At 37.6% G+C, this 27,605-nt stretch overlaps 1 protein-coding gene across 5 annotated transcripts in view; it reads left to right on the top strand.

The window, feature by feature from the left end:
• msrab (methionine sulfoxide reductase Ab) overlaps positions 1-27,605 on the top strand; it is a 79,272-nt gene that overhangs the window by 21,493 nt on the left and 30,174 nt on the right. For 4 of the 5 annotated variants that reach the window (XM_087290628.1, XM_087290629.1, XM_087290630.1 and 1 more), the window contains 3 exons: positions 16,800-16,868; positions 19,546-19,665; positions 22,679-22,783. In XM_087290628.1, the coding sequence (XP_087146754.1) occupies positions 16,850-16,868; positions 19,546-19,665; positions 22,679-22,783 (244 nt within the window). In that variant the 5' untranslated portion in view covers positions 16,800-16,849. The remainder of the gene's footprint in view (positions 1-16,799; positions 16,869-19,545; positions 19,666-22,678; positions 22,784-27,605) is intronic. The other variant, XR_015513435.1, reaches the window with a different exon arrangement.

Genomic DNA, 27,605 nt, shown 5'->3' with positions numbered 1-27,605 from the left:
CATACACCCACGGGCCACTTTATTAGGTACACCTGTCCAACTGCTCTTTAACTCAAATTTCTAATCAGCCAATCACATGGCAGCAACTCAATGCATTTAGGCATGTAGACATGGTCAAGACGATCTGCTGCAGTTCAAACCGAACATCAGAATGGGGAAGAAAGGTAATTTAAGTGACTTTAAATGTGGCCTGGTTGTGGATGGAAGACGGGCTGGTCTGAGTATTTCAGAAACTGCTGATCTACTGGGATTTTCACGCACAACCAACTCCAGGGTTTACAGAGAATAGTCAGAAAAAGAGAAAATATCCAGTCAGTGGCAGTTCTGTGGGTGCAAATGACTTATGATGCCAGAGGTCAGAGGAGAATGGCCAGACTGGTTCAAGCTGATAGAAAGTCAACGGTAACTCAAATAACCACTCATTACAACCGAGGCATGCACCAAGGTATGCAGAAGAGCATCCCTAAACGCACAACATGTCGAACCTTGGGGCGGATGGGCTACAGCAGCAGCAAATCACACTGGGGGGCCTTTCAGCTAAGAACAGGAAACTGAGGCTACAATTCACACAGGCCCACCAAAACTGGACAATAGAAGATTAAAAGTACATTGCTTGGTCTGATGAGTCTCGATTTCTGCTGTGACATTCGGATTGTTGGGTCAGAATTTGGCATCAACAACATAAACATCCATCCTCTCTTATATCCTATATAAGACATCCTGTCGTAGTTCAGGCTGCTAGTGGTGGTGTAATGGTGTGGGGGATATTTTCTTGGAACACTTGGGCCCAATAGTAACAATTGAGCATCATGTCAACACCATAGTCTACCTGAGTGTTGTTGCTCACCATGTCCATCCCTTGATGACCACAGTGTACCCATCTTTTAATGGCTACTTACAGCAGGATAATGCGCCATGTCAACAATGAGTTCACTCTGCTTAAATGGTCTCCACAGTCACCAGAACTCAGAGCACAATTAGGATGTGGTGGAACGGGAGATTCGCATCATGGATGTGCAGCAGATGAATCTGTAACAACTGCTTGATGATATCATGTCAATATGGAACAGGATCTCTGAGGAATATTTCCAGTACCTTCTTGAATCTATACCACGAAGGATTAAGGTAGTTGTGAAGGCGAAAGGGGTCCAATCCGGTTCTAGTAAGTTGCCAGTGTACCTAATAAAGTGTCCAGTGAGTGTAAATGAATTGGTTTTTGTGATGTTTATCGATATTTGAAAGAGGTTTAAACGATCCTTCTATATTTACACTATTTTTATCATATTAATGCCATTCTGTGTTAAGACATTTTTGGAAAGTGTAGTAAGTAAAATCCATATCATCAAAAGTCTTTTTATTGATGTATTTGTTTTCTTAATTTTAAAATGAGAGAGTAAGAATGTGAATAACTATATTAACTACTAAAACTACAAAATGTGCAATATTGCAAATAATTTCTTTGAATGATGTAAATAGGTCAAGTTGAGCTTGGGCCAAAATTACGTATCATTTATAAAATCTTTATTCATGAAAGAAGATTTACTTTAATGATGGTGCAAACCATTAGTAACCTTTGTTTTCCATTGGATTATTGGATTATATATAATTTACAATAGATATCATTGAACTGGTTGTCAACGTTTTTAAAAATATTTTGTGTTCAGCAGGAAAATAAGAAAGTCATTGAGGTTTAAAACCTCTTGAGGCTACATAAAGTAACCCACTGTAATATTATCTACTGAAAATTTACTGTTATAAATGTAAAAATTACTATGGGACCTAAAAAGTATTTAATTTTTCAAATGAAATTTATAAATGAAATTTATATTGCAATTAGTGAAGATGTTTCCTTTAATTTCCGTTATGTCTATTAGTCAATAATAAAACCGAATGGGTGAAAAGTCTAATTTTGGATAATTAATGTTTCTTTCATTAGTCTGGGATGCACAGAGTGTTGACATTTAGTGTGCTAGTGAATCCCATATTTATTTATTTATTTATTTATTTTTTTTTACATTCACTATGATTGGATGAAAAGGTTCATAAAAAATGCATCAGTCCTTGACTTACTTGGCAGGACAGAGTTCTTGGCTGTTTAGAGTAAAACTAGGCACAGTTGAGTTGTCTATTATGATCCCAAAAATGGCTAAAGCCTTTCCTTTATGTAAAAAAAAAAATGTAGAAGCACCAAATCAGATGATTTTGTGCCTTCAGATAACCATGACATTTTTGCTGGCCTGGTGCATCCTGGGAGTTCTGGTGCCCTAGCAGTGTCCAGAGGCCCATCTGTGCATTATGCGCATGAAAGCTCCGCCCCCGTCATGCATTCCCGGCCCTTCTGTCGAAGCAGCTCGCTGTCACGGCATGGCGGAAGCTTCCGGGCCTCTGCGTCCATGGGGGGTGGAACAGGGTATTGGGGAGGATGATCAAACCTTACCTGCTGTTGCCATGCTGGCACGTTTTTGGCCTAGAAAAGCCTGAGGAAATGACAATGTCATTTGTGGATTCAAAAGTATTTATGTATCAAAATGTGTGCTTTATTTAATGGTTATATTTTGCTTTGATTGCAGTATAAGAGTATAAGAGCAGAGCAGCTTGACGCATTCCATGAACAAAATACTTTTATATATATATAAATATATATATATATATATATATATATATATATATATATATATATATATATATATATATATATATATATATATATATATATATATATATACACACACACACTACCTGACAAAAGTCTTGTCGCCTATCCAAGTTTTAGAAACAACAATTAATAACTTGACCTTCTGGTTGATCATTTGGTATCAAAAGTGACTTATATGAAAGGCAAAGGCCTCTAGATTTTATCAAGACAAAATATGATCATGCCTTGATTGTTAATTATTTAATTACGACAGTAATGTCTGACTTTGCTTAGACAAAAGTTTTGTCACTTAACAGAAACAATGTGCAGTATAGAATATAAAGTCATGGTGCAGTGGAAAAAGAATTAATATTATTTATGACTCCCGAGGACTGCATCCATAAATCTCTACAATGACTCAAATAACTTATTAATAAAGTCATCTAAAATGGCAAAGAAAGTGTTCTTGCAGGACTTCCAGAGTTCATCACGATTCTTTGGATTCATCTTCAATGCCTCCTCCTTCATCTTACCCCAGATATGTTCAATAATGTAATGTTCATGTCTGGTGTCTGGGCTGTACAGTCGTGGAGCACCTTGACCTTCTTTGCTTTCCGTAAGTTTGATGTGGAGGCTGAAGGATGAGAAGGAGCGCTATCCTGCTGATGAATTTGCCCTCTCATGTGGTTTGTAATGTAATGAGCAGCACAAATGTCTTGATACCTCAGGCTGTTGATGTTACCATCTACTCTGCAGATCTCTCGCATACACCACACAGAATGTAACCCCAAGCCATGATTTTTCCTTTACTAAACTTTTCTGATTTCTGTGAGAGTCTTGGGTCCATGAAGGCTCCAATAGGTCTTCTTCAGTATTTGTGATGATTAGGATGCAGCTCAGCAGAACAGAAAAATCTATCTTCTGCCACTTTTCCAAATGATAAACAAGAAGTCAATTTATTGTTTTTATCCCCTAAAACTGGGATAGATGATAAGACTTTTGTCAGGTAATCCATTTTAAAGGTCCAGTATGTAGTATTGGCACAGTGGTTGAACTAGGAATTGCAGTTTAAAATCAACTCTTTTTCATACCGACTCCTCTTTTGAGTACATGAAAATGCAGTTTACCAGATTGACAACACCAAAAGGAGCAAGCATGCCTTACTATCGAGCATACACCATAGCTGCGTCCCAAATCGCATACTTATGCACTATTTTACGCCATTTTGTAGTATAAATAGTGTAAGTAGTGTGTTCACATTGAAAACTCTCAAAATAATAAGTGCACTTTAATTACCCGGATGATGCACTCATTCAGCCGCTAAAATGAAGTGTGTAATGATGGACACTTCACGCACTCAACGACCGCAGGTTTGCTTACGTAGCGGAAGAGGCGGAGCGATCGGACGCACATGTTGAATAACTTTATTTATTTTGGATAGTGAAAGCAAAATTCTCCTACGAGAGTGATTATAGCGCCTCCGGATGGTAAATGCGGCAATACTCACGGCAGGTATTACTTGATAATTCAGTCGTTTATTTCACTGATTTGGCAACAGTCAAACGTCATCAGGTAAACGGTTTGAATTTCCGCTTAGTAAAAAAACATTAGTGTGCCATTTGGGACAGCACTACATACATATACTATCCTGTTGAGTGTGTAAGTGCATAAGTACATAGTGCATGAGTGCATAGTGTATAGTGTGCCATTTGGGACACAGCTCATAACTACATGCAACAAAAGGAATCCTTTCCATGTTATGTTTTTGCCCAAATCCCCACAGAAATCTGTTTTAGAAACGATTTTGTCAGATAAAGGAACTACCTTTAAAAACTCAAGTACATGCACAGAACAACATGAGCATTTATAGCAAATAAACGCATGCAAATATCCCGCTCACCTTCTGAGCCTTGTCGAGCGAGTTCTTACACCCCTATGATTGGTCACGCGCTCAACAGAAAGGGCTAAGATTGGCTGTAACGCTCTGACGCTGTTTACAGATTGAGTGACACTGATAAACGACAGTCAATCATAGCTGATCTGTGATAGATGCAGTGGAGAAAACTTGCTATGTAGACACACGCTCCAGAAGTATCGCTGTAACAGCTGAAATGAGAGAAAAAGTTACACCACGCCATAAGGTCTAAGGTCCACAGTGAGAGTGAAATGGAGTTTACTTTTTTTTAGTTTTCAGTTTCTCCATAACATTGAAACAGGGCTTCTGCTGTAACTTCAGTGTAAGTGAAAGACAGTCAAGCAAACACACAAGTCAATTGTGCAGTTTTTTGCTTTTTGAGTAGTTGGAGTGTTTTAATTACTCACGTTCGCCTCCCTCTCCATAGTAAGCTAACGCAATATAGCGCATACAAGATAAATGACGTCACTACCTAAAAACCGATACCAAATTGTCTGCGTCTGCATTGCCTTGCACTGAAAAAACAAATAATTTTGGCACCCCTAGTGCAGACACTCACATTGTTTGTCGTTGGATTTTTGTTGTTGCATTTTGTTATGACATGGTGTTTCAAGCTATGCTGTTCAGGTAATGTTTACGTTTACATGTAATATTTGTATTATTTGCTAATTAAAATCTATGCAGATTTTTATAACGCTGAATCTGTATCTCATTTCGGAGGCTGCTGTTGTCATGCATATATCGCATTTGTGTCTCCGTCTGCCTGCATACATTGAAGCAGCCTTCATGACTAAAATAAAATACAATGTATTTTCCACCAAGGCAACTCAGAGTGCTGAAATATAACTGGGTAATATGGCAGTGAGCGGGATATAGAGACCAAAATAAAGACACACATTTTCAAAAGAGCAAAACTTACTTTATCATTGTTTTTCAGATAAGATGTTCAGTTAGTATGTTTCTTAAATATTTGCCAACATTATGGTATTTTTATGCTTTAGAAGAGTCAAAAATGTACATACAGCACCTTTTAAAAATGTAATTTACTCTAATTAGTTAATAAATTAATATTTATTAAATTCAGCCAAGCCAGATGTGGTACCTTTAGCATTAGCATTTAAAAAGGATATATTTGTGAAAAATTCTCTTTTATCAACAGCATTTTCTCCGAAATATGCATTCTGCCAGAGTTTCATTTAAAGAGCAATTTCATGCGACCTTGGTGAAGAAACAAGTTCCGTAAAGAGTGACTAGACGACTTCTATTGGTTTTCCTTATCCCCCACACACACACACAAGTATTTAGCAGATGCTTTTTATCCAAAGCAACATAGAATACACAAATAGGAGGCTCAGTCCACCGTGAACAGGCAGTAGTTAAGAGCTTTGCTCAAGGGCAGAGTGGTGACAGGAGTGTAACTGTAATCAAAGTAGCTCTCAAGATCCAAACCTTCCCTTCCCTTAGGTTGAAACCATAACCTTTGTGATTGTAACCGTGGTTTCAAACCTATGTACTGAAGATTATAACATTGTTCTGGCTTTTTAACAACAAACGTTAACACTTTATCGGATGAAGAATGAACCATACCTGTTTATGGTAACTTCATTGAGATTGATTAAAATAAAAGTTTTTTAGTTATAAATATGCAAATGTCATGTAATAACTTCCTGTAACACTACAGAGTTTTTCCCAATTAATATTTTTGTAATTGCTCTATTAAGGACTCATTTAAGTCTTCAAACTGAGCAAAGCATACTCCTAATAGTGGATCTATACTTTTTGACATCGTCATTCAGAAAGTTGGCATTTCTTTGCAGAGGCTCTGAAAATACGGTTTTGTTTTGTTTTTTTAGCTTATGTTTGGCATCAGAATGCTGGAGGTGTTCCACAGATTACATGCACTATCTTGCAAACTGTAGCAATGAGGGGGGCCAGCCTTCACCATAGCAACCGGAAATGGTTGCTTGGATACAGGTTTGAATAGAAAGTATGGTATGAATGCATCAGCAGTCGCCTCCAGGGGACATACAGGCACTTGAACTTGTCGGTGACTCCAGTGTCTCAGCTGATTCAAGTTGACCCAGCATGAGGTGATGTTGCTGCAGTCCAACAGAAATGGTCTTGAACATGCAATATTTGACGAGAATGTGAAGACTGCTTGGTTAATACACTTTACAGACTGAGATTGCTTTGATTTTTCCTTTACATTCAGAGTCATAAACTCAGCATGTAGGTCTGCAGCTGTTCTCCACAGTAGACTTGTTTATATGATCATACTTGAAGCAGGAGACATGTTTTATACTCAAGAAAATACGGTGGATTTGGAATTTTTGTTTGCAATCGGATTTCACTCCGTTTAATATAGGTTATTTGTTTTCTTGAAATCATTGATTTTACCATTCATGTCTTGATTGTTTGCAACTATTTAGCTTATGCAAAGACTACACTACCTGACAAAAGTCCTGTCGCCTATCCAAGTTTTAGGAACAACAATTAATAACTTGACTTCTAGTTGATCATTTAGTATCAGAAGTGCCTTATATGAAAGGCAGAGGCCTCTAGATTACGTTAATTTTGGCAAAATAAAATATGATCATGCCTTGATTTTTAATTAAGACAGTAAGGTTGACTTTGGTTGGACAAAAGTCTTGTCGCTCTTCCTTCATTTACCCCAGACATGCTCAATAATATTCATATCTGGTGACTGGGCTGGCCAAGGCTGAAGTATGAGGAGTGCTTTCCTGCTGAAGAATTTGCCCTCTCCTGTGGTTTGTAATGGGATGGGAAGCATGAATTTTTGATACCTCAGGCTGTTGATGTTGCCATCTACTCTGCAGATCTCCAGCATCTCCCCATACTGAATGTAACCCCAAAGAATGATTTGTCCTTCACAAACCTTGACTGATTTCTTTGCGAATCTTGGGTTCATGCAAGTTCCAATAGGTCTTGTGATGACCGGGATGTTCAACAGATGATTCATTGGAAAAAATCTACCTTCTGCCACTTTTCCATGATCAGTTGAAGTCAAGTAATTATTTGTTGCTCTTTCAACTGGGATTGACGACAAGTGTTTTGCCAGGTAGTGTATATATTGCCAATCTGATTTAACATGGGCAAGTCTTGTAGTAGTAGCTGTCATAGTCTATATGTTAATTTGGCCCGAATGCATTCAAATAACCAAAAAAAACCTTATTGGGACAATTTTTTGACACATAGCGGCCAAATAGGATTTAAATGTTGCTATTTGAAATCTTAAAGGTCAAAATGTTAAAAGTGCTTTATTCTCTTGCCAGTCCCCATTCTTACAGTTTTTTACAATTGCTATGACACTTTTTTCAATACATTTAACAAGTTTCCTAAACTCTTAACACGGTTAGCACAACATCCGTCTTCGTGGGCTATACAATTAACACATTTCTTGTTGCTTTGACACAAAATGCATCCAGTTAACACAAATTTAAAATGCTTTAACTTCTTTTACACACAAGCACAACCAAGACCAAAACATTGTAATTTCGTAGTCCAATTTACCAATGCTTTCACACAGTATGTCAGAACAGATAACATCATGTTCTAAACAGAACCTATATAGGCTAAAGCCAAAGTGAACAGCTGTTCATATTGTCAATTGAAACACAAATACATTCCCTGTGTGTGTGTGTGTGTGTGTGTGTATATAAATATATATATGTGTGTGTGTGTGTGTTTGTGTGTGTGTGTGTGTATATACCACTGTCAATCCGCTGTCATCTGTCATATATATAGACACACACACACACACACACATACATACATGTATGTATACACACACACACACACACATATATATATATATATATATATATATATATATATATATATATATATATATATATATACATATTTATTTATTTATTTATTTATGACAGCTCCCATCTCCCATATGAACATGATTCCCATCTAGAAAGCACACTCCTGTGTTGAGATTTTTCAAATCACATGATCATACTGTATGTTCTAAAAAAAGGACTCATGAGGTTTTTGAAACGAACAAGGCGCACATTGCAGAACTCCGTCACCAATATGTCCAGGTAAGGTTATGCAATACAGTGATTACTTTATGCACAGTGTGTTTTGCAGTAAACGACTCTATAAACCTGGCATTCATCAGTACATACATTACTGTAGCTATAGTACAGTGAACCATTTACACTGTGTTTAGAGGGTCATGAAGTTGGAGGTCAATCAAGTCCCACATGAAATTATCTATGTTGACGAGACTGGCTTCAACTTGGCGAAAAGGCGTCGCCGTAGGAGAAACATAATAGGCCAAAGGGCCATCGTTACCATGCCGGGCTAGAGAAGAAGTCGGGCAAATGCAGAAGACCAGGCAGAATAGAAAATTACTTTGTTTTTTTTATTATAATTGCGATGTTTTTTCTGTTTGTATATCTTGCAGTGATGTCCTTTTGCAAATATAAAAAATTCTGTGTCTGTATTTTTTTTACATCAACTGTAAATTTTATAAAGCAATTTATTTCTTTATTTTTGTATTGAATTTTTGCAGTAAAAGAAAGAAAATGCCAGAAAACAAAATGGAAATGTAGAGAGTCTTAAAATATAAGGACAGAGCTGACACATAAACTAATGCAGTTTCTGTAATTTTAGCTAATGATAGTGTTTTTATTGTCAGTGTTTTCTGATTGACTGAATGTTTCTGTTGAAAGAGAACATGTGTTAGTGTTTTGCACAATTATGTCATTTTGGAACATGTTTGCAGTGTTTTGTTATACATGGTGTAGTGTGTTCGTTTATTATTGTATTTTGAAAAGAAGTTTAGAGGTTTAGTTTACAATGTTTGATTTTGAGCATGAAATTAACTGTTTTGCCAATTGTGTGTTTTAGGTGTGTTGCTGCGTTAAGAGTTTAGCAAACTTGTTAAATGTATTGAAAAAAGTGTCATAGCCATTGTAAAAAACTGTAACACAAACCCGTAGCAAAGCACTGGGATAGCTTTGTGGCTATGGGAGCAGAAATGAAAGCTATTGCTCTCCAGATGCTGCTCTTTTTCTGTTCCCTCCTAACACATTTGCATGTAACTTGTGCAAGTTTATTTAAAAATATAAGAACAGACAATCAGAAAAGGCCCTTACACACATCAGCCTATTGACCTTACACTCAAAATAATCAGTGATAAAAGGGACAGTTTAAAACATGAGGTGTAAATGAGATCTACCTCATCTACTTGTTATCCAGTCAGTCGAAACGCAGCTTAATACAAGGTGTAACCTGGGCCTAGGCTGCCACAAAGTAAACGTGGAGCTTTACACCTAACATCAATTATGATCATCCAGTTAACCTAAATTTATCCATATACCATTAATATAGAGGGCAGGTTTAGTGGTAATGTAATCCTTTGTATTCAAATTCGTTGGCAACTGTAGTAGTCCAGTTTAATGGCAGGTCCTTTGGTAATGGGAAAGGTGTTGTGTTGAAAGATTGTAAAGGGAAATTTCTGGAATTACTGGAATAGCTTTGTGGCTATGGGAGCAGAAATGAAAGCTTCTGCTCTCCAGATTGTTTTCTGATCCCTCCTAACACAATCGCATGTAAATTATGCTAGTTTATTTGAAAATATTAGAACAGAAAATCAGAAAAAGACCCTTGCATACATCAACCCATTGGCCTTCCCCTCAAAATAATCAGTAATAAAATGGAAGAAAAGGACGAATGAAAACTTGAGGTGTACATGAGAATGTGTCTTGTCTTCCTTATCTACTTGATATCCAAGCAATCAAAATACAACATAATACAAGGTATAACCTGGGCCTAGGCTGCCACAATGTAAACATGGAGCTGTACACCTCATATCAATTATGATCATCCAGTCAAGCTAAATTCATCCATATGCTATTGATATGGAGGGCAGCTTAGGTGGTATAGTAATCCAATGTATTCAAAATCGTTGGCAACTGTAGTAGTCCAGTTTAACGTCAGGTCCTTGGGTGAAAGTTGTTGTGTTGAAAGATCGTAAAGGGTAATTCCAATTAAATTTGTAGAAAAGGACGAGGACCAGTGTTTCGGTTTTCTGATATTTGTCAAGGCTTTGGCTTTTCCTTCTGTTTGCCGGGACACAATGCACCCCAAATTAGGTCCGTTCTTGTTGAAGTTTGGAAAAAGAAAAGTCTTTTTGTAATCTCACCGCTCCAATAAAAAGTCCTCTTCTGGTTCTTTTGTCAAGCTCACCCGCCTTCCTTCTCCTCACTTTCTTTTTTCCTATTTTTTCCCCTTTTGTTTTCGCTGTCCTTTTTTCGGCGGAGCGGTTGGTAAGGTGTTGTGGTGTTGGCGAAGACGTCTTTTGGCACAGTCACAGGGCACTGTTAAAGGAGGCAGACTGGCACCTCCTGGACCCATGCCAGAGCTCCTCGGGAGAAATACCCACTGCTGTGGTTGGTGTGTGAGTGTGTGAGCGAGAGATAGATAGAACGGAGAGAGAGAGAAAGGCATTATGGGAAGGTGAAGGGAGGAGGTTGGAGAATGGTAGAGAGAGAGAAAACACTAGGTTTATGGTGCCAGAGCTTTTGTGGATGTTGGTTGTGTTGGCGTGTTCTTGGCTGGGTTCACTTTATTCCAGTTTGTTACATTATTATTTTTTTCACTCTTCACTGGATGGAGCTTCTGTGTGTTATCTGCTGCCAAAAGCCATGATGGAATGAAAAACAAAAACGCATAGCTCCATATTTCCGCTGCTCTAATCTGTTGCGCATCCTTTTCTTTTATTCCTCTGCCCATTCATGTCTTTAACTCTCACTCTGTAATGTATTTGTCCTCTATTTCTCACCTTTTCTCATTTGGAAAATGTTTTTTTTCTTCTTTTCTTTACAGATCCTCCCTTGCAGAAATTAGAAATGGCATAATTGTACGCTTGGCTGGCAGGTCAGTGCCAGGTGGTCTGCTCGAACATAGTGAGATTTGGCAAATGTGGCTGCAGAGGTGTGTGTGTATGTGTGCGCATGCACAATTCCTCACCCCCAACAAGAAGAAAGCAAGCTTTTCTTGTCAAGGTGACAAAACAAGCTGCTCTTTTTATCTTGATTTGGTATCATGGCTTTTGTTTGCCTGGTTGTCTTTGTGCCACAGTTGTCTGCTTGTCATCTTGTTTCCTTGTATATTAAGCAGTATTCTTTGATTTTTAAAGGTGCAAAACAAGTAGAAGTTGGAAGAGACCAAGACACTTCGTGCTTTAGTTCTGTCACCCTGTCAGTGAATAATAAAATACATTTAGGCAACTAGTAATCTGTTATTTAAAAATCATTAGTTTATAAGTTAATCATTGTACTGCACTTTAGCTGTTAAGTGCTTAGTAAAACTGTCCCAGGGGGGCTTTAACTACTTTTAAGTTGCTTTAAAGCACTGCTTTTTATAAAAAGCGACTCTGGACATTATTTTACTGCACTTTCTTGACTTAAGAACCCTGTGACAAATGTCACAAATTTAAGACACTGTGGCTTTGTGTGAACCTCATGACAAATATATTAAACACATTTCAAGCATAGATAAATACAGTAGAACACAACATTTTTAACCACCAATTTTCAAGTGCAGAAATAAATAATTAAATATAAATTAAAACTTTGTGGTTTTCATTGTATAAATTGAATACAATTAACCATTCTTAAAGCTATACAAACCACATAACTGCTTTAAAATATCTTGGATAGTTACACAGTGACAGGGCTTAAAGGGCCATGAAACCCCCTCGTTTCAGCAGGGTGTTTTCACACGTCTACTTTGGAAAAAGTCAGAAAAGTCGGCGCGTCCAGCTCTGTTTAGGGGTGAGTGTCGGAGGAAGAAAAGAGGCTTGGTGTGGGAGTGTCTATTTGGCCGCGCTGAATTTCAGAGTCAAAACACACAACCACATCGGACAAAGTGACTGTGTTTACATGGACATCTGTAGTTGAATTATTTGCCAAATTATTAAATGGTGGACTTTAACTGCAGTTTGGCTCTTTCATTCAGGGAATTCATTCATGTCCCTCGCAACAAACAAGATATTTGATTCGAGGAACTGCTCTAAGCGTGTATTTTCATGCAATGTTTGATACCGCACGGCGAATGAGAGAAAAATAACTCAGCATTTCCCGGAAACTTAGACGCACATGGCAGGTAGCGTCAGAAAGCCGCGTGTGTTATTCCGGTCACAAAATCCTACACGAGGTTATAGTTTGGTTGTAGTGCTAACTTGTTTACACTCGGTGCAATAGTTTTTTTCGATGCGAATAAAATACGAACTGAATAAACAAAGAGCACTGGTCGCTCACCAAATCTGTAGAGGCAGGACAATCCACAGCAACTAGAGCTGCGTCTTTATTAAGAGGAGACTAAAACGAATCTGGATCTCAGCGTTTGCAGATGAGAACAGCTCTCAGGTAAACAATGTTCCTCCTTAGACATGTAAGTTATTGTTGTCGAGCGTCACGTACACTGTTAATCCACACGTGACGCCAGCTGCGATCTCACAGAGAGAAAATGAAAACAAAACTTAACGGCAGCAAACTATAAAAGCAACACTTCACGCTTGTTTTGCCAACACAACGTGGCGTCTTTGTCATCTAAACACTGTGACAGTAATGAATATTAATGAAGTACTGAAAAAGAGTACTGAAAAATCATACTTAAGTAAACATACCATTACTTACCCAGAAAATGTAATGCAAGAGTAAATGTATCTGTTGTAAATATTACTCAAAGTATGAGTAAAAAGTAGCCCTTTTAAATATACTTGAGTAATGAATAGTGAGTGAGTACACTGTGAAAAGTTTATCTATTTACATGCAGTTTGTGCAGGGATGTGTAAACGTAACATTCTGTAGTGCATTTAGTGATCTTCCAATATTCATTTGTTCCTTCCATTGTTTGTTCTGTCCTTCCTTCCTTTTTTCCTTCCTTTGGTTCTTTGTTCATTTATTAATTCTTTCATTCCTTCCTTTGTTCCTTAGTTCCTTTAGTCCTTCTGTCAATCTTTCCTTAATTCATTTTGTCATTCCTTCCTTCCTTTACTAGATCAGTTCTTTCTACATTTGGTCCTTTCTTCCATTTCTTGTTTGGCCCTTCCTTCATTCGGCCCTTCCTTCCATTGTTCATTTGTTCTATTTAGTGATTGTTTAAGGCTGTTTTGGTGATTTCAGTCATTATACAGTGGAAATCCTTCATTTTCTCATCAGTAACATGCAGTCTATAAACAGTCCCTGAGTCATTGTGTGTAAAACTGACAAACATGTCCAAAAGGTCTGCTGCATTTTTAAAGCGCAGATATTTTGAGGTTGTTCAGTATGATGCGATTTACTTTCTATGTGCAATTTGAAAACAGAAAACGCAGGAATGAATTTTCTACTTTAGCCAATTACCATAGACGAGAAAGAAATAAAGTAGTGACTGCAGGTAGAAGTACAAAAGTAAGGGCGTACTCACACTATGCTATTCTTACCGTGCCCAGGCCCGTTTCCCGGATCGTTTGAGAAGTGTGAGTGCGCTGAATCAGGCTCAGGCACGGTTCACTTGACCGGCCCTGGCCAGGTTGGAAGAGGTGGGTCTGAGCGCGGTTCACTTGGGCTTTGGCGCGGTACGCTTGTGTGTGAGTGCAAAACGCGCCAAAGCCCGAAACTGAAAGCGAGATGGGACTTAAGGGACTGTTTCATATGGATTTATTAATCAATCTTACTGTTCAGTGAACGTAAACTGCAATAGTTTATTAAATACCCAAACCACTCACTGCACGACAGCTGTGCACATTCAGCAAACCTCCTCATTCCTGCAGCACTAGGGCTTTATGATTGTTTATGAGCGCCAAAAGTGGCGGATCTGTTCGGTGAAATATCTGACTGCATGTCACCGCATCCTTCAGGACTGTTATCAAACGACTGAAACGATATAGCTAGAGAAATCTCCATTGTGCTGAGCGAGAGTGCTCATTGAAGTGCAGCATCGATGACGTAAGCGTGCCCAGGCCCGATTGTAGTGTGATTGCGGGCTGTCGGGGGAGACGGGAGGGGGGACAAGCGTGCTTTGGCCCGGTTCGAGACAACTGTTCATAGAGTGAGTACGGCCTAAAAGTACCAATAAAAATGTACTCAAGGGAAAGTAAAAGTACGCATTTTTAAAGCTACTTAAATTACAATTCCTTTGTGTAATTTTTTTCTTTACAAGACTGCCATCTGTATGGGTAAACTTTCCAGTTAATGAATGTCTGGTGGGTTATGATCCCTACTTGACATCACACATCCATCCTGTGATTTGAATATTGCAGACACACATTGCATTGCGCTCAAATGAGATATGAACTTTTGAGCAGACCTATTATTAATCTTTTAAATCTTTTCTAAAAAAAAAAAAAAGTAAAGTGGTTAAAAAAGATGAATCAAGACATTGGGTGTTAATGGAAATGTGTCTCAGATGTCAAGTGATCTTATTGACCAAAATCAGTTCTTAATTCTCGATGTACACAGAGCTAATATTGCTTAGGTTCCTCAGTCATTTTACATTTACATTTACATTTACATTTAATCATTTAGCAGACGCTTTTATCCAAAGCGACTTACAAATGAGGACAAGGAAGCAATTTACACAACTAAGAGCAACAATGAATAAGTACTAAAGGCAAGTTTCAGGTCTGTAAAGTCTAAGAAGGGAAGTATTAGTAGGTTTTTTTTTTTTTGTACAGTTAGTGTGATATTCAAAGAGGCAATTGCAGATTAGGAAGTGAAGTGGAGACTAAAAAGTTGAGTTTTTAGTCGTTTCTTGAAAATAGCGGGTGCAGTTAGGGAGTTCATTCCACCAACTGGGTAGATTGAGCGTGAGCGTTCGCGAAAGTGATTTTTTCCCTCTTTGGGATGGAACTACGAGGCGACGTTCATTCACAGAACGCAAGTTTCTGGAGGGCACATAGATCTGCAGAAGTGAGTGCAGATAAGAAGGTGCTAGGCCAGAAGTCACTTTGTAGGCAATTTTAGGTTCATGTTGTACTTATTACCGTCAGGAAAAAATCTGCTAAATAAGTGAAGTAATAATGAATTTCTCCTTAGCAAGATGCTCAATTTGAGGCATAATTCATGCCAGGTCTGACAATTATATCATTTGACCATCGATATTGAAATTATTTATTAAAGATTAAAAGATAAAGATATATTATTTCATTTGTAATGATTTAATTATTACATATATATTTTTTTTTATACAATGATGACTGTGATATTTTAAACTTGATTATTTTGCATTTCTGTACTTGATTACTCTTAGACACCCCCAAAAAACATAAAGGACTCTTTATTTTTTATTTTTTGCTTGTAATTGATCATAATTTATGCAGATGCACTGTATAGAAACAGTCTTGACCATCCCAGTCAGTCTAAACGTATGAAATCTTTCCAAATAGAGCCAATATTATTCATATTGCAAAATATATCACAGCAAAACAAAATATCGTGATGTCAAATTTTTTTTTATAAGTTTTATACGTTCAGCTAACTTTCAAACTGAGCTTTTGCAATCAGTAATGGACAGACTTTCAGTATTCAGGTCAATATCATACATAATCTACATTTTAGGGAGATTAAAGGACGAGTGAGGTGCATGTTGCTCTAAATGCACTTATGCGTGTGTTTGTTTGTAGGGCCATGACACATTTCTTCATCCATATGCTAATATTAGTGCACTGTGTGTAAACCACTATCCTTTGCTGCCTGGAGATTTAGGTGGTAAATCACTTCAGTCTTCTTAGCTGTAATCCTCCCCACATCTGTGCCCCTTTTCTTTTCCTCTTTACTGCTCTAATTCCAGTATGGCACAGTTGGCTTCATCCATCCAACTCAGGAAACATTTTGTTTGTACACCCTTTTTCTCTCCCTGAGGCCTAATCCACTTCAGGTCGTTCTGCAGGGCTTTCAGAGAGCTGGTATTGTCTCCTTCCAGCGCGTTTGTGTCGCTCGTGGTTTGTGACCTTCTCTGGATGGTTTAGAGGCGTGTGTGTGAGTGTGTGTGTGTGTTGGGTGGGGGGAGGTTCAGCAGTGTAATCTGCTAAGTGTCTCCCACTGCAGAAACAGCAGCACTGATTCAGCTTAGCCTGAGCAGACCAGGCAAATCTGCAGTAATCCTCGCCACAGAACCCAGTCTGACTGTCCCACCATCTGGAACAGCGCCACCTCGTGCATATGTACACCCCATTGATAACAGACCCATTATATTGCTCTGATTCTTTCATCTCTGTTTCTGCAGCAAAACACGCCGCCAATGGAAACACTACAGTGGAGCCGTTTCCTGACGGGATGGAGATGATTATGTTTGGTGAGTTTGGAGAACGTTGTATTTAGGGCATCCTTGGGTGCAAATAATGGCTTCTTGAAGGTGCAACTTGTCAGAGTGGCGCCTCATGCAAGTTCTGGATTTGAGACCGGGCCACTGTCACGATCTCATCTTCTCTCTTTCTCATCTTCATTTGTGGCTAATAGCCCATTTAAACGGACAGAATCATCAGTGTCCACACAGTAGTTCTGTTTCAAGGCCTAGTGAGCCTCCGATATAGAAAAAGATTATGTTCTCTAGTTCGGATTTTATAAGCCTCGTTTCAGAGCATTTAATGGAAAGATCAAATAAAATGACCACCCATCGATGTTTCCCTCAAAAAAAAAAAAATAAATAAATAAAAATCAGCAATGATGATGAAAATTGAAAAAAGCGACTAGTTGGAAAAGCATTAGTTGTAAACTGAAATTTGTCTGTCTTGTCTACTGTACACAGGGCCTAAAGTTTGTCCAGTGTCCTAGGAGGTCACTATTGCTATCAATCCAAAAAGCATGAAGACTACATAGCACACTCAGGCCTTGTTTACACTAATACGTTTTAGTTTTAAAACGCATAAGTTTTGCTATATTTACGCCTTCCATCCACATTACCCCAGAGTTTTTGAGTGGTTAAAACGGAGCGTCTTAAAAACACTGAAGAGGCCATTTTGATTTTAAAGGCTTTTAAAATGCTCCGTGTCAGTGTGGAAGGGGGTAAAATGGACACACCTGAAAACAGAGGCATGAATGCAGACATTCGCTAATGTCTAATCTAATTCGTTAATCTGATTGGGGCTTTTCCCTCAATATTAAGTGCACAAAATTTAGTCTTGCATCCTTTCCTTGTAAATTTGATCGCTTGATATGGAAAACAAACTCCCGAGGACACGTCGGGTAAATCTTCAAAGAGAACAGTGTACTTTATAACCTCATATTAACAATAAAATGAAAACAATAATAATGAAATGCCTATTTCCATTTTGACTTTACCAACTTTACAGACACCAAAAATGTTAAGGCATTAAGTCTAGCTGCATATTTACATGACTATAACCTTTATATTCATAACAAAACAGAGCCTGTAACATAATTGCCTCCTTTTATTTTCATTGAAAAATGCGAAACAGACCCTGTGTCTTTGGCTGAACATCAGTTTAATAAACAATAATAGTCATTATAAAAGTATTATGTAGCCTACAACAAGTCTATTCCAAGGGTTCCCAAACTCGGTCCTAAAGAGCCGGAGTCCTGCATAGTTTAGCTCTAACTTCCTTCAAAACATCTGCCTTAAAGTTTCTAGTATACCTAGAAAGAACTGCTTCTGGTGTGTTTAATTGGGGTTGGAACTAAAATACGCAGGACACCGGTCCTTCAGGATCCAGTTTGGGCACCCCTGGTTTATAGGAAATAAAGGAAATAAAGGTAAGCAATTAGTCCAATGTACGGAATCAGTGTACATGGTTACATACATTAATATATTAACTTATCTTTGCGCTCAGCCAAAAATGCATTACCCGAGAACAAGTAATAGATTCAAAAGACCAAAGAGTCGTTAGATAGAGACAAGATGAATTAAATATTATGTTAAACAACTATAGTTAGATTAGATCCAGCTTTCATCCTTGATGAACAGTCGGACGTGTGCTGCTCGCACCAGGGGAGGTGTGCTCAAAGTACCCGCTGACTGCCTGGAGCTCAGGCCTCTGCAAACGCTTTTTTGCATTTTCAGCTGTGTAGTGTGGATGGAGAGCTGTTCAGAAACGCTTGGTGAAACGCCAGTGTGGATGTGAATCGTTTTTATTCTATAACATTGTTTTAAAACTAAAGTGTATTAGTGTATACGGCGCCTCAAATGTTGGATAAAATTAGATCAGGGGTGTCAAACTCTTGGAGGGCTGCAACTTCACATAGTTTATTTTCAACACACCTGCAAACAAGACTGAAGGACTCAATTATTTTGATCAGGTGTGTTTAATTTTGGTTGGAATTAAACTGTGCAGAGCTTCGGCCCTCCAGAGTTTGAACTGAGTTTGACACCTGTTAATTAGATGAAAAATTCTAATAAAAATGGTTGGTTGTCACTACCAACAACTAGGTTTGCAAGGAATCTGCACCCTCGGAAATCCACAGAAAACTCAGCAGAGTGTTGACCCTATCATATAGATATAAAGTGGTATCATATAGCCAGAGGTACGAGTAATTTCAGGCTTGACTTTGTATATATTATTTGATGTATTATTTATTAGGCCTACTCTAGATTTGCTACCCATCAAGTGGTTCTAATTAGTTGAATTTACATTTTTAAACATTCAAATTTTAAAAAGTTGTTTTGTATTTAAAATTTACAGCTTCTATACTTGAAATCATTCAGATGAAATACTCAGATTTTTTTTATTTTTAACAGATATGTAAAAATCTGCAGATTCAATCTGGCCCTCCCAATAACCAATATATTTGCAACCTGATAACCGATCTATAGGCTGTTAAATGTAAATTTGGATATGATCACAAAAACAAAAGGCAAACAAACAATGGACAACTGATTTAATTTTACAACCTTAACATCAGAAAGCAGAAAACTATATGCAAAGTTTTTGATGATTTAGCAGCTTGTATGTCAAAAAATCTCTAAAGCAGAAATAAAATGTTGTATTTGATGAAAATCAAATGTCTCCATTCAGGCATGGGCTGTTTTTGGGGAGCTGAAAGGCGTTTCTGGAAGATCACTGGTGTGTTTTCTACACAAGTGGGCTATGCTGGAGGCTTCACATCTAACCCTACCTACCATGAGGTGTGTTCAGGTAAGTCCCAGCCATGCTAGAACATCCAATCAAATACAGATCTACACAAACATACATTTTCCCCTTTCTATTTAACTCTACCCACTCGTTTACCTCCCATGTCAAAGAGGTATCTGATGATGATTTCCGCAGCAAAAAGCCACAGACAGCCACTTCCACCAGCAGCAGCTTCACTGTACCCAAATTAGTGCTTTGCTGCAGCCTTCACCAAAACATTCCCTTCATCTGCAGTGAACTACCCAGAGTGCACTGCTCACTCCCAGATCCGCAGCCCTTCCCCCCCTTCCTCTGTATGACCTACTTGTAGCCAGACAGTTCAGAGGAGATGAGATGGAGGGAGGGATGCAGCTGTGATGTTGCAGTTTCTGAACTGGTCCCAGTGAGGAGGTTCTGACTGCAGCTCTGCAGAGGGTTGACTCTCTCCACACACACAAACAAACAAACACAGGCTCTTTCAAGTGTGTAGTGTTGAGAAGAGCCGTGGCTGTCAGCGCTGTGTTGGGGTTTGGGTTAATATGCAGACAGGCTTTGTTATTTATGAGTAGCGAATGCACAGACAGATACAGTTTCGTATAAATGTCAGTAAAATGTTTTGTCGTTGATGCGTACGACAGAATGGGTTTTATGGTTTTAATAAAGGTTCATGAAGGTGTTTGTTGTTAAAAAACAATTTCAATGTATAAACCTGTGTGGGATCTCTGAATGCACCTGATAAAGTTATCATTATAACCACAAGAAATACAAACAAATACAGCACCATGCAAATGTTTAGAGATTCTTTTTATGATTGCATGAAATCTTTTTTTTTTAAATTTATATTTTATTTTTAGGCTATTTTGTTTTTAATGGATTGATAAAGACTGATAATGTACTATTCAGGCCCGTAGCCAATCTGGTCAAAGGAGTGATTCTTTTTTCTCAAAAAAGTGGACCTTTTTGCAGTTATTCACCTCATTTTCTATTTAATTATGAGATTTAAATATCTTTTTAAGATATTTTTCTATTTTTGGTGACATTTTAATCACTCTTTTTAGCTTCATTAGCTTGTCAGGTGGTCACCATAATCCTACTTTTTCATATACCAAAATATTTACTAAATATTTAGAATAAACAAATATTTTTTAATGCAAATGTATTACATCCTATATGATTAGAAAAAAAATTTAATTAAAAACTGTAGTTTATTGTAATTTATTAGGCAAATAAAAAACCTGCCTGCACAGAATTTGGCCATTTGAATAATAAAGTCAAAATAGTATTCAAATTGATTTTAATATGGGCTACTTTTGATGCATCACACTTTTTAATTGGTCATGTCTTCTTTTGAGAATAAAGTCCAAGATTTAGAAATAAAGTTACTTGTCAAATGTTTTCTCTGTTTAAAAGCATAACAGTAGCGAAAGAAGACTTCGCTTATGTCAGAGGTTTTCTTGCACAGCTGGATATTAGACTCTTGAAAAATAATTGTTTGCATTGGCCAAAACTGATTAAGTCACATCAGGATTCCGCTTGGCCCTAAAGCCTTTTTCGATTGGTTAATTTTACTATTTATGCTGAATTACATAGCAAAAAAATGCTTTTCTTACTTAGATTTTTGTTTTGTTTCTAGTCCAAATATCTAAAAATTCTTATATCAAGAAGCATTTTCTAGGCTAACAAAACATAATGTCTTGTTTTCAGAAATAATGAGTCAATATTAAGTGAGTTTTTCCTTAAGCAAAATAATCTTGTTTTTCTTTTTGACATAAGATTATTTTGCTTAATCTATTGGCAGATTATTTAACACTTAATTTTGGCATAATATTTCTTTAAACAAGACAATATATTTTGCTTGTCTAGAAAAAATCTACTTGATGTAAAAAATTTTAGATATTTGGACTAGAAACAAGACAAAAAAATCGAAGTAAGAAAAACATTTTTTGCAGTGTAGCAGTCAAAATAGGACAAACGAATGAGAAAGATCCTGGACCTTTGTCAGTCAAAGGTGGGTGATTTGTTGTCCTACTTGACAACAATATCTTAATGTATTATTTAAGGTATTAAATATTAATAACTTAGTCCTTATAGACAATTAGTTTAAAATACATTATTAACAAAGTGATACTGAATAATAAACAGAATATCCATTATGATCCTGTGCGCGTATGCGTATTTGTAGCAGTATGTCAAGAAAAAATCATTCAAAACATCTTAATATTTTAGAGAAAGTAGTCAAAGTTTAACCAACTATTAACTATTATCTTATCTACCCGCAACTCGACCATATCGTTAAACTTTTTGATTACCTGACACAAGGATTAATGGCAGGACTCTCATATATAACTAAAAACCCCACATAACAGGGTTCTATGCGTTCCCAATATGGAATGTATAGAGAGTGACTCTATAAGGTAACATACACTGCACACACTTAATTATGTACATGGACACGTGTCAGCACAAGGATAACTTATGCTTTAAATGTCAATGCTTAATATGTAATCAATAAGGTCTTTGAATTTACAGAGTTATCAACAATGTGTGTATATTTTTGGCTCGGTACAGACTTCTGTTTTTGCTACAAGCAAAAAATAAAACCTCCTTTCAAATTAGTTGCACTTTCATTGAAACCAAATGTATGAAGTATTGGAATCTGTACTCTGTATCTGCTAGTACACAAGGTAAAATACTCGCACTCTTATTGGTTTGTAAAAAAGTGGTATCGGTTCATCCCTACTTATTAGCATATACGTTTAATTTGATAACAGATAATTAAACATATCCAGTGAAATAGCCACTATTTTCAAGAGTGTTTTCATAATTAAAATACTTAAATAAAAAAATGTAATTCATGTGTATCACCACTTTAAGGACACAAGGAAGAATGGCATTTAATTGTTAAATTTAGCATACTCTGTACAAAAAAACTTAATGGCCACATAAAAGATTCATTAAAATCCTCCTGAAAATCACTTAACATTTGCACAGCTCTATTTGTGCCTGATCTCATTTATATCTCTGCCATTCCCTCCAGGTTTAACAGGGCACACGGAAGTAGTGCGAGTGGTCTTCTCTCCCAAAGATGTCAGCTTGGAGAAACTTCTCAAAGTCTTCTGGGAAAGCCACGACCCCACTCAAGGTCAGCAAACACACCTATTTCCTCAAATTTACACACATGCAATCACACAGATGTCCATAGAAAGACCCCTGGGTGCAGGATGCATTGGTCCAAAAGCAAACGGCCTCATGAGGTTAAAACACGGCTACATCTGTGTGCTCGCACTGCCTGTGTGCCGGATGGTCCGGTGGATCTCACGGGAATAGGAACAGCCTCAGACAGGCTATGTTAATGTGTCTGAGACCAATTCAGCCATGAGAGGGAAAGAGACATCGCGGATGTGTGTGCATTAGTGCAAGCGTCACCTATTCCTCCAATCTAGTAGAAACAGACCCAACACACAGCTGAAATTTGCCGTCTGTGTTGTCCTTCAAGGGCTCATTTGAGAATTAATCAGCCTAGCTGCCTGTCACAAATCCAGGGCTAAAAATGAGACCCCCAAGAAACCCAGAATACAATTAGATTTAAAAATGAATTCACTCCATTAAGTTAATTGGTTGATTTCTGATTCTTATTCTGTCTGTCTGTCAATTTATAAATGTTTCCACGTGTCTGTCTGTGTGCCTGTCTGTCCATTCACCTATATATTCTTCCAGCTACATTATCTGTCTTTCCTTGTTCATCAGTATTTTCTTCATCTGTATACCCATCCATCCATTCATTTATTGATGCGTTTGTCAGTGTACATGTCTATCTGTCATTTCCTTTATATGTGACCATGGTCCAGAAAACCAGTTATAAAGATCAAATTTGGTTAAACGAGATTTATACATAATGTAAAAGCTAAATAATTAAGCTTTCTATTCATGTATGGTTTTTTTAGGACAGGGCAATGTTTAGCTAAAACACAATTATTCACAAATGTGGAATCATAATGTGGAAAAATAATATATGTGTGTATATTATATATACATATATTATATATATATATGTATGTATGTATGTATATGTGTGTGTATAGATATATATGTATGTATGTATGTATGTATGTATGTATATATATATATATATATATATATATATATATATATATATATATATATATATATATATTATATATATATAAGGTTTTAAAACTACTAATTCATGCTTAATTGTCACTAAAAGGACACAATGAAGACTTTGAATTGATAAATTTAGCATACTCTGTACAAAATAACGTAATGGCCACATAAAAGGTTAATTAAAATCCTCCTGAATTACTGTATATTCTTTGTCTATCTAGTCTCTCTTTCTTTCCGTCTGCATATTTTTAATTTGTCTGTGTGTGTGTCTGTCAGGCTGTTCTATCTGTCGGTCTATACAGTCGAAGTCAGTAATATAAGCCCCCCCTTTGAATTTTCTTTTTTAAATATTTCCCAAATGATGCTTAACAGAGCAAGGACATTTTCACAGTATGTCTGATAATATTATTTCTTCTGGAGAAATATTTGTTATTTGTTTTATTTGGCTAGAATAAAAGCAGTTTTTATTAAAAAAAAAAAAACATTTTAAGGTAAACATTTTTAGCCCCTTTTAAATGTGTTGAAGAAATCTGCTCACCTTTAAACAGAAATTGGGGAAAAAATAAACAGGGGGGCTAATAATTCTGACTTCAACTGTATATGCGTCTTACTATCACTCAGTGTATCCATCTATCGTCCATTGTTCAGTCGGTCTGTCCGTTCATCTGTCTTTCTATACCTCTGTCTTTCTCTGTCCATCCATCTCTAAATTCACCTGTCTGTCTGTTTCTGCCCATCCATCTACATGCTATGTCTGTCTTTCAGTCTGTCTGTCTTTCTGATGTAACATTGTGGCTGCAGCATGAAGCTGTTGTTTGGCTCTCAGTGTTCAGTCACCCTGAAACAGAGAGAGAAGAGAGGAAGAGACACTCCTCTGAAACATTCATAAAGCCTGACCCTGAGGACCTGAAGTGCGCACGCTCACACACACACACACACACACATCTTTTTGGCTCTCCTTCATCAGCTGGACTGTGGAACTACAGTCTCAGTTTGAATAGTTTATATGACGTCTGCGGTTTGTTCAGTCAGACCTTGCAATAACTTTCACACTTTTTTATTATTATTCTGGAAGGTGCACAAATACGGTTTGCGGATCAGTAATGCATGTCTATATATCTGCCAGTAAAAGACACGCCCCTAAAACCTGAGTCGGAGTGCGGTTTTAAGAACCGTGGAGTGGTTTTCGACTCTGAATCTTTCAGATGTCAAATCAGAGCTGACATGATTACCCCGTGTGTTCGCTTCTGTGCCAGCTCTCTAATTCACATCATGTTCTGAAAGTGTCTGAACTTTAAAAAGTCACCCGAACACCGTCACCCTGTCAGCCAGAACGCCCCAGAAAGTAGAGCGTAGAAAATTACTCATAGGAGCCAGGGTTATTTGTCAGAAATGGCCTTCAGATGTGATTAAACATCTACCCTGCGCTGTTTTTTTTTTACCTATGAGACTATCGGGGATGTACAGACATATGTTTTCAAAATTGACTCGGATGTGTGTGTGTGGGTTGACTAGCTGGTCTTAAAGGGATCGTCCACCGCCATAATATGAATCTTGACATTATTTACTCACCCTCAAATCAGTCCAAACATATGTAACCATTTTTTTTAATGAAAAAAATAAGACTTTTTGAAGTAGATTGTGGTCTATACAACATTTTATTTGTCTTTCATTGTCTGTGGATTGTAACTCTTAGTATTTCACAGGAAGAAAAGAATATGAAGCAGATTTAGACCAAAATGAGAGTGGTTATATGATGAGGTCACTTCAATCATTGGATAAACTATTCCCTTGATTTAATTTTAAGGGGGTGTTTGCATAAGTTTTATTTTTCCCTTTTTAGAAAGCAGATTTACAGAGAGAATGGCACACAAATCAAGATTTATAATAAAGATGAACTGTTTTTAACATAACTCATAACTTCATCTTGAAAAGGTATTGCAAACAAAGACTAGCTGTTTAAATATAGTGCAGCCTTTTATTGTGATAAATTATTGATGTTTGACTAGACAAAACTAAATAACTATAACATTTTACTACACAAATCTGTTATTGTCTTCATAAAAAGCCTGCTAATCTTCTGTAGTACTGTTATGTAAGCTTTGCTTATAGCAGAACATTTGATGTACGACTGTATTTGTCTAAATATGTTGCAAAATTAAAATGATCCCTAAAATATAAGTGGTTCTCTACCTTTTTTTTTTAGATGTCAAGGCCATCATTGTCAAAGATGATGCCTAAGGCACCCCTAGATTTTTCCAGTTTCCCTTCTGAAATAGAGAGTGGTCATTTTTCAGGCTTTTTTTAAGGAAGCTCATAATGGCAGTGTATTGAGATGATTCAATAACATGAGTGGTCATTTAAAGACTTCCATAAGTCTTATATTTGTACACCAGTCAACTTCTCTGGACATTTTGTGATTATAGACTAGAGTTAAAAAAAGAAATCACTTTTTGGAAATCCCCTCATTTATCCTAAATAGACCCACTCTACTGATTGAAAACCAATTTTGACCATCATGATCAATTAGTAACAAACAAACACGCATCGATATGAGAAAATGTGTTCAGCATGTAGAAAGCTTGCTCATCTAACAGGTGCATTGCAAGCAGCATTTCATCATGTACTAAAGCAAATTGTGTGTCACTGTGCACCGTTTGGCATTTTTAGGCCGTGTTTCATGACCCTGCAGGAGTTTGGGTAGGGAAGCACGATGAAAAGCATGGCCCATGTGCGTGACAGAAGCGTCAGATTGTGTTTTTGGCGCAGATCGCTGCGCAGCGATTGGCTGCTGAGGATCGAGTACGTCTCTGTAGGCTGTTCATCCATGCATGTTTAATGCACACTCCATTTGTCCGCACCCGAATGCTCACACTGATGTGTTGCTTTAGTCATTACTTTACATGTATGTACAATTGTAACTGTGTGCTGTTTCATAGGCTGCGTATGTGTACGGTTGTTTCAGTTATGCTTGAAGACCTGTGTATTCAGCTGCTGTCTCACAGTTCAAAGGGTTCTGCTTTCAGCAGCATGATTTCCGAATCGCCCAATCACAGCTTGGATGGCAACATCCACAGCCAATCAAATGCTCCCAGCACGCTCCTCTTCGTACCCCCATCTCATACCCAGCAACACTTGCTCTGGCAGAGTCTTTAGGTCATGGTATTGCGAACATGCGGCAGCTTCTTCATACCCTATGCTCATTTTTCTAAAAATATAAGCTGTATTTCAAGCCGTCATGCTACATTTCTGGCAGTGCTGACAAAGATAGTACAGGAAGCTGAGGGTGAGGAGACACGAGTAAGGAAAATTGGGTTCCTGGATGGATTTGACGAACAGGAAATGACTGAAGCCAGTGTAACAATTCTATCGCCTGTGGCAAACCGTAGAGTGGAGTGCAGTGCGAAGACACACACACACACATGCACACGCATGATCGGCTCAGCAGTTTGTTACTTCCTTGTTTAAGAAAGACTCCCTCCCTCCTTCCCCATTCCCAGTGGACCTCAGGGCTCTCAGTCTGTCTACAGGATAACAACATCTTATCTTCTCTCTTCTCCTCTCTTTTTCTCCTCCCCCATCCCTGGCTCCTTCTCTCCTCCATCTCTCGCTCCCCCTCACCATCATCCCATCAGCATTTCCGCAGTGACTCCTCATTCTTACCCTGCGCTTTTATCTCTTAGTCACTTTCTTCGTTCCGCCATCCGTGTTCCCTCGTTCCGCTAACAACGAAAGGCAAGAGGGCGGGTTTCTCTCCTCCTTTGTCCTCGTTTTTCTGTCTTACCACTTTCATCTTTATCGTGTCATGTTTTTCTTTTTGAGATTTGCAGTATTTATGT

Source organism: Danio rerio, chromosome 17, assembly GCF_052040795.2.
Source record: "Danio rerio strain M-AB ecotype USA chromosome 17, GRCz13ab, whole genome shotgun sequence".
In the NCBI taxonomy this organism is placed as follows: domain Eukaryota; kingdom Metazoa; phylum Chordata; class Actinopteri; order Cypriniformes; family Danionidae; genus Danio; species Danio rerio.
This window is presented reverse-complemented; position numbering and strand designations above follow the sequence as displayed.